At 44.1% G+C, this 8,478-nt stretch overlaps 1 protein-coding gene across 1 annotated transcript; it reads right to left on the reverse strand.

The window, feature by feature from the left end:
• Nucleotides 1-1,776: 1,776 nt before the first annotated feature.
• LOC140616583 (RNA-binding protein EWS-like) lies at nt 1,777-7,800 on the reverse strand. The gene is made up of 4 exons (XM_072797194.1): nt 7,795-7,800; nt 5,757-7,205; nt 4,198-4,273; nt 1,777-1,838 (listed from the first exon to the last, which is right to left on the reverse strand). The coding sequence occupies exons 1-4, from the start codon at nt 7,798-7,800 to the stop codon at nt 1,777-1,779; spliced, it is 1,593 nt and encodes a 530-aa protein (XP_072653295.1).
• Nucleotides 7,801-8,478: the final 678 nt, after the last annotated feature.

An 8,478-nucleotide genomic window follows, 5' to 3' on the forward strand; every position in this document is an offset into this window, starting at 1 on the left:
AGCTACCAGAATACAATCTGGAGACTGTGGAACATATTTTTCCCTCCCTTACAGAGTTGGGATAAGAATAATCATTGGCAATGTTAGAGTAAACAAAGTAAGTTTATTCACCATAGAAAAATGAGATAATGAATTATAGAGCCCTTTGATATTACAAGTGGCTGAAGATGTATTAAGTCTATTGGCTATTGATTCATTCATTCAGCAAACATTTATGAAGTGAGTGAATGGTAGAGCTAATCAGACAAGCTCTCAAAAACCTATAATATTGCTTCATGGCAAAGCTTTCTCTTATGAAACTGTTTACATAATTGAATTCACAGAGAGGCCTGTCAGATACTCTCTAAACCTTGCCAGCAGGCTAAAAATCTGCTTATCGGATTACAAAACCACAGCCAGATGTAATGTTTCAAGGAAAACATTCTTAGTAGTAATCTTACTCTCCTTTCCTATTGTTTTGAATAGATGACTGGAGATCTCTCAAAGAATAGGATAAAAAGAAAGGAGAAGAAGATATGAGTACTTTGGAAGACTAACTTTTATAAAATAAAAATAGCTAGTTATCTTCAATATAGGAAGGAAACTAGAGAAAACCTCTCTCCTTCATTCTCCTAAATATTCCCTTCTGGTCCAACCAGCTGAGAGAACATTGCTGTTTCACCCTTGAAGTCCTGACACGGGAGCATGGGAAAGGCACCTCAACTCCTTGCTGGCTCTCCTCATGTTTCTTGTCACAATTGATTTATTAATAACATGCAAAGCTCCCAAGTTTCTAAATTTTGATTGAGTTAAAGGAATTTGAATTTTTCCTAAAATAATATCATTCTCACTCACTCCTCTGGTAGGCTTTCTCAATAGTGTGAGAAAAGGGTATGGTCACAGTTAGTCCTGACAATTGAAGGTAACCCCCGATTCTGACTGTGGGGAGACCACAGGGCATTTGAAGACTCTCCATCACTGCCAACAACAGCACAAAGACTGAGAAGAGACATCTCAGAAATTTAGTTACCAATCTTTCACTCTTATGTGTCTTAGGACCTCTCATCTCTAAGGGTCAATTAGAGATTGAGGCAGAGTAAATGCTTTCCCACCCAAGGCAGGTCCTGAGGAAACAGCATAAGGCTCTAGTGAAAGTTGAGGAATTCACTCAGTTCCAAATTGACAATAAAAAAGCCACCCAGTGGGGACGCCTGGATGGCTCAGTGATTGAACATCTGCCTTAGGCTCAGGTCATGATCCCAGGGTCGTGGAATCAAGTTCTGCATCAAGGTCCCCAAAGGAAGCCTGTTTCTCCCTCTGCCTTTGTCTCTGTCTCTCTTTGTGTGTCTTCAATGAATAAATACATAGAATATTTTTAAAAAGCCAACCAGTGAAGAATAATGTTTAGTCTAGTCAGGCACACATTTCTGATCAAATCAAAATCTTAAGGATCAAATGTTAACTAACTAGGTGGCAATTACTCTACCAACATGAAGCAAGCTTCCACTTTTCATTCACTGACTTCAAATTTCTTCCTAAAATAGATATAGTATAAGCATATCAAACAGCTCACTGGTATTTTCAAACCTGGCAGGAAATGTGCCACCTGTACCGCTATTGGAACGGAAAAACTGTTATCCCAATTGCCAGTATTTACCAATCCAATAAGTAAATAGCGTAGGCTCGATCTTTATAGGCAGTTAAACTGTACAGTGCTTGATAGATATGCCTGTGTGGCAGCCTTAAAGCAAAACAAAGGACAATGCTGGATAACAAGACAGCTGCAAAAAATTAACTTTAGATCCTGGAGGAGATCGGAGTTTCAGGATCACAGGAGCTCTCCCTGGCAAGAAAGATACCTGTTACAAAAGAGCGTTGGTTATTAAAAGAGCAATAAGCCACCGCAGATATATTTAAAGCATTCCACAATCAATGTGAAGATAAGTGACATAGCCTGAAGATGAGCACAAGAAGATAAGTGAAATCTGTGATTCTACTTTATATTTGAGATTCACAGCCTGAGGCAGAAGAGCTGTGCAAAATACAAACTCCGTCTGAATTTTTGTATCAAAGCCCTATGATTGTCTTCCCATTAGCAGCAACTTGGTATCGAAGGACAGTTAAGGAAGGATATTGGTCCATGCAATCGTGGAGTTTAGGGGGTTAGAACGTGGGTCTTCTAAAAAGCGTATAGCTTCTTTTTGCAACCATTTGCAAAATCCTTGCCAGAAGCAGGAAAAATCTATATGCTAATCATATATCCAATTGGGCTGAAACTTAAGAAAGTTAAGAGGAGAGCACAAATCTGATTCAGAGGGCAAAGGGACTGACATACGAAAAGAAATGATTAAAGGGTTCTAAAATGTCCAGCTCTGCTGAGTAGCCACCAAGAGAAGACGTGACTATCATTGGAAAGTGTCCACAGAGTGTAAACAACAGTCAGAGTCATTACTGAGCAGGAGAAGGAATAAATTGAGGTGAAATTAAGGACAGAGAAATTTTTACTTAATGCCTGTAATGAAAAAAAGCTGCCAGATAGTGAAACATCTCCTCGGGGGAACCATGAGCCATCTTCTCAGGAAGCTTTCAAAGGTCAGACTTCACCAAGAACCAAATGAGCATTTTTCCAGTCCTTTGGATTAGAAAAGCCCTTCATAAAAGAGTAGAATTCTATTTTTTTATAGAAAATAATTGCCTAAAATTCCTCTCAAAAAAGGAAAGATCTGTGATGGGAAGACATGGGGAGCTAGTTTGTTTTGCTTTGTTGTTTTTGGTGTTTTTTCTTTCCTTTTTTCTTTTTTTTTTAAATAGGCTCCACACCCAGCAGCATGGAGTCCAGTGTGAGGCTTGAACTCACAACCCTGAGATCAAGACCTGAGCTGAGATCAAGATTCAGATGCTCAAATGGGTGGGCCACCCAGGCACCCCCACAGGGGGCTAGTTTTAAAGGAAGTGAGGTAATAGCAGAATGCTTGGAAAAGAGGTAGGTTGTTGGCCAGCAGAGAAGTGGTAGGAGGCATCGCCAAACTAGACTCTCTAGAAAGACAATCACAGACCTATACTAGTAACGAACTTCTGCAGGGCTTATATGTTGAAGCAATGGCACAGGCATCTTCTTTAGTTCATCAGCACAACTTGATTTTTTCCTAGCAGTGGCCTAAACACTTGGTGGCAACCTACCATTTCAATTCTCTGTGTCCTTAACCTAAGAAGTGTCTAAAAATTCTAATAAGCTGGTCTTTGTAGCATTTTCTATTTTTAACTAACCAGAGTGGTGGCTCCGGATACAAGCTTGCCATCAAGCAGATCCGAATTCAAATTTCAGCTCTAATATTTCCTGTGTGACCACTGGCCAAGTAATATGACTTCTCAATGACCCAAGTTCTCAGCTGAAGATGGGATAATAATATATACCTCTACCAGTCAGTGTTCTTTTTTTTTTTTTTAAGATTTTAATTATTTGAGAGACACAGACAGAAAGGCAGACACATAGGCAGAGGGAGAAGCAGGCTCCCTGCGGGGAGCCCAATGTGGGACCCAACCCAAGACCCCTGAGCCAAAGGCAGATGCTCAACCACTGAGCCACCTAGGCATCCCTACAGCCAGTGTTCTTGGTTGTAAGAATTAACATGGGGAAACTTAAGCAGAAAAGAAATCTATTGGAAGGTTATTGGAAAGTTCAGAGAAGCAACAGTAGAACCAGGTGGAGAAAATGAATGGAAATTAAGTTGCTTCAAACTATGGGCAAGCTTATGGCACAGAAATGGTCTTGTTAGGTTGTCACTACATAAATTGCTGCCACCACTACTGCTGGATCATACACAACTAGACTCTGCTGTCACTCAATACTAGATACTAGTATCCTTTTTTTTTTTTTAAGATTTCATTTATTTACTCATGAAAGACAGAGAGAGAGAGAGAGAAAGAGGCAGAGACACAGAGTGAGAAGCAGGCTCCATGCAGGGAGCCTGACGTGGGACTTGATCCGGAGTCTCCAGGATCACGCCCTGGGCTGAAGGGGGCGCCAAACTGCTGAGCCACCCGGGCTGCCCAAGATGCTAGTATCCATCCACTCACCATGAGGTAAATTTTAAGAGATCTCTGCATCTTGTTTCTCTCACTTGAGTCTAATTCCCTACTGGGAGCATTTGAATGGCTAAATCTAGGACACATGCCCATTTCATAGCTGCCAGAGGAGGCAGAGAGGGAGTATCTTACCTTCTTCATCTTTTGTTGAAGACAGGGCTCTGCCTCCCATGGAGATTTCCTCCAAATTAGAAGGCAGATTTGAGTGCTGGGAAGCCAGAAAAAGGACAAACATCTATTCCAGTTCATGTCTTTGCCTGTCAACTTCGCCTAGGTTATTCTTTCTCTAATTAAGTTTCCCCCAAAGTTCCTACCTAACAAAATGCAACCACCCTTATAAAGTCAAAAGCTCACAAACCCTCTCCCAAAAGGAAGACAGGGCACTGGTTCTCACACCAGTTTAAATCCAGGCTCTCTCAATGTCAAGACCTCTTGTTCTATCATAATCACATCTCAGTATCCAGAAACCAATGACAAATCATAACATGAATAGCTCTACTGCTACCATGTTGGGAAGGCAGAGGAGAGAAAAAGGAAACATGCAGGGATCTGTTTAACTCAAATCTATCAGGTTCTGAGTTTAAAGGGGGAGAAGTCAGACAGCAAGAGATGTTCTTACACATTCACCACAAAGAAGGAAATTCAAGTAGGAAGGACTCCATAGTCATTGTATCCACAACTACATTGTATCAGTCTACGTGGTCATTGGGTCCTGGCTACAATTTGCTGTTCAGGGCTTTGTTTCCTGGTAAAGTCATTCAAATCTTTAAATTTCAGAGGGATCTGGGTTTGGGGTTCCTGCCTCTAGGCAATTGCAGTAGCACTCCATTCAACTTTACCTCTGGCTACAAAAGAAGGAGGAATTACCCCAGAACATCACCTCGATGTCACAACCACAGGTCACCTTCATCTTGACACCTAGGATCAAGATGGGTATCAACATCAAAGCCTTCTATTGCAATGGCAGGAGGAGATCAAAATGGTCAGGTCATAATCACAATTTCCCTTTTTTTTTTTTTTTTTTGTTTATAAACATTTGGAATTTTATTAAAAAAAAATCACAACCATGAACATTGTTACAGTTAGAGGCCCTCTTGGTTCTCCACAATGATACTGAGCATGCTCACAAGGGGTTCCCATTGTTCAGTCTTTAGTCAACTATCTTTAAAAGAAGGAAAAAAAAACTCGGCGCACTACCATTTAACTTGTTTTAATGTTTCTTCACAAATGGTGAAAAATACTAAAGTACAGACAAGGAATAATCATAATGTTGTGGCCAACATTGTAAATATGGAATCATAAATTTAAAACATTTTCTGGTTTAAAAAATAAACCTGGTAGTCCAGGCAGCTCTGTGGGGCCTCTGCGTCTAGCAGGGCTGGTCCCTGCGCCCCTGACGGTGCTCGCCTTTATCCAGTTTTCCAGGTCCTCCACGCCGCCTCTTCTTCCTCCCTCTGTTCCATCAAAGGTCCAGGGGGGGATCCCTGGGTGGCGCAGCGGTTTGGCGCGCCTGCCTTTGGCCCAGGGCGCGATCCTGGAGACCCGGGATCGAATCCCACGTCGGGCTCCCGGTGCATGGAGCCTGCTTCTCCCTCTGCCTGTGTCTCTGCCTCTCTCTCTCTCTCTCTCACTATCATAAATAAAAAAATAAAAATTAAAAATTAAAAAAAAAAAGGTCCAGGGGGGCCCACCAGGACCGCCTCGTCTTCGTCCGCCAAAGCCACCTCGGTCCAAGCCCCGGCCACCACGGAAGCCCCCTCTGTCTCCATCGCGGCCACCCCTGAACATCCCACCGGGCCCACCGCGGTCCCTGAGGCCACCTCTTCCTCCCGGCAGGCCACCAGGGCCGCCTCTGCCCGGGGGCGGGAAGGGTGGTGGAAGGAAGCCTTCAGGCCTCGGGGCCTTACCCTGGTTGCATTCTGTTCTCCAGGCGAAGTTCTGGTTTCCACACCCCGGATTGGGGCACTGCCAGTCCCCAGCTCGGCGCTGGACGGTTCCTCCTCCAGATGGGTTCTCTCGGGAACCCCGGGGTCCTCTTGGGGGAAGCCACCTCTGTCTCCTCCAAGGCCTCCCATACGACCCATGGGGCCCCCAGGACCTCCTGGGCCCCCTGGACCTCCAGGGAGTGGCGGTGGCATCCCTCTGCCCTCACGGGGAGGCATACCACCCCGCATGCTGTTCATTGGAGGTTTCTTCTGAGCAAGAGAAACCTTAAGTTTGCTTCCTTGGAAATCTTTCCCATCAAACCACTCCACAGCAGCCTTGGCAGTTGGTGGATCTTCATAGGATACCGTAGCATCACCTTTGGGCTTTCCTGTTTCCTTGTCCAAGTAGATATGGATCATGGGTTGTCCGGTTCTCTTGTTCATCTTAACAACTCCACACTGCTTAAAGAAGTCAGCCGGATCATCTAGAGTCACATTGTCATTTAAGCCTTGCACATAAATCGCACTGTTGTCAGAGTCTTCATCTGGATCTACAGGTGGGCCTAGATCAAGATCTGGTCCTTCATCCATGGGTCCACCAGGCTTATTGAAGCCACCTCGCTCTCCAGCGCCCATTCCACCGCATCCTCCTCCCCGCCCACCTCTGCTCATGCCTCCACGATCAAATCCCCCTCTTCCCCTGCCCCGGTTATCAGGGCCACTCTTGCTCCGGTTCTCTCCTGGTCCGGAAAATCCTCCAGACTCCTGCCCATAAACACCCATGCTACTGGGGTGGTCCTGTCGGAATGAACTCTGCTGCCCGTAGCTGCTGCTCTGTTGGCTATATTGACTTGGAGCCTGGCTGTAGGATCCAGTTTGGGGGGGATAACTAGTGGGTGGCTGCTGCCCATAGCTGCTTTGTTGACCATAGCTACTCTGCTGTCCATAGCTGCTCGGCTGCCCATAGGTGTTCTGCTGAGAGTAACTGCTCTGATCATAACTAGTCGGCTGTGTAGAGGAGTAGCTGGTAGGAGGATAAGATGGTGGTGCTGTGACTGGCTGCGTGGGGTAGCTCCCAGGTACCTGGGGATAACTGTTAGATAACTGTCCATATCCTAGGCTGGGCTGGTTGTAACCCCCTGTGCTAGATTGAGGTTGACTAGTCTCAGCGGGTTTGTTACCATCCTGTGGTCTTGCAGGTGCGGTGGCTGCTGGCTGCTCATAATCACAATTTCCAATTCAGTGGGACAATTGTTTTGTTTCCCTACAATCACATTCAACCCTTGAGTGTTTTTGGGTTCTAACCAACGGGACCCAGGGTCACATGAATAGAAGCAAAAATTCTGCATTAGTTGTTAGGTGTAGTTATTTATATTCCTTGGTTCTAAGGTTCGTGTACTCTAACCAGGAAAAGCACCATAAATTGGTCCAAGAGCATAAAATTGAAAACTTGCATAGAGTACTTTGCAATGTACCTATGTGCCAGCTAGCACCGTAAGTTAATCTTCAGTAGGTTTTTCTATAGAACCAGCTGCTTCTGGATTGTAGGGAACATGTCAAGATCAACAAATAACTGAGTATGAACCCATTGCCTTTGTTGATTCACTATAAATTGAGTCCTTGGTCAGAGCAAAGTTGTGTGGGAGACCATGTATAACTAAGGTCTTCAGTAAAACCTGTCATCAACCAAACTATTACTCATTGATTATAATGTGTAAAATGTTACATCAGGCCATTCTCCTTTCCAGACTTAAAAGATAAAAAATATGGGCTGCTCAGAGTTCCTCCCTGGGGAAGGACTAACTTTCATCACTCCTTCAGGCCAGCCTGCATGGGCTCAAATTGCACAATACACTTCTGACTCCTGCCAGCCAGGGGTTCAGAACACTAAGTCTAGCTCAAAACGCTTCTTCCTCATTAAAGCAGTCATGGGGAACCCTCATGAGGCCAAACATGTTTGCTCAGTTATAAAATGGGTTTTAGAAGTGTGTGAGGATAAAATGGGATAAGTATTCAAAGCAGTTAGTCCAGAATCTGACAGAATAAAAATCCTAAAATCCAAGCTGTTATTGTTGCCAAATCACATTTAGGCAGGAACCAATATGTGTGGGCAAGCAAATGAAATCAACTACATGTTTTTCCTAAGTCTACATACTTAAATAAGTATATTTATTTATAATGTTCAATAAATACACAGATGGGTACACGCTTAGCATTCTATTAGTATTAAAATTATGCATTTTAAACCAAATTAATGGGGGCAGCCCGGGTGGCTCAGCGGTTTGGCACTGCCTTCCGCCCAGGGCGTGATCCTGGAGACCCGGGATCCAGTCCCATATCGGGCTCCCTGCGTGGAGCCTGCTTCTCCCTCTGCCTGTGTCTCTGCCTCTCTCCCTCTGTGTGTCTCTCATGAATAAATAAATAAAACCTTTAAAAAAATAAACCAAATTAATGTACACACACACCAGTCTCTTTCTCTTTCTCTAAA

This window comes from Canis lupus, chromosome 24, assembly GCF_048164855.1.
Source record: "Canis lupus baileyi chromosome 24, mCanLup2.hap1, whole genome shotgun sequence".
Lineage (NCBI taxonomy): Eukaryota > Metazoa > Chordata > Mammalia > Carnivora > Canidae > Canis > Canis lupus.

What these genes read in the sequence shown, in the direction of transcription:
- LOC140616583 (XM_072797194.1), bottom strand. An exon ending in ACGAAGACGAGGCGGTCCTG is followed by an intron (nt 4,274 to 5,756) that starts GTGGGCCCCCCT and finishes CTGGCTTCCCAG; the next exon opens with CACTCAAATCTGCCTTCTAA. An exon ending in TTCAACAAAAGATGAAGAAG is followed by an intron (nt 1,839 to 4,197) that starts GTAAGATACTCC and finishes CTTTTGTAACAG; the next exon opens with GTATCTTTCTTGCCAGGGAG.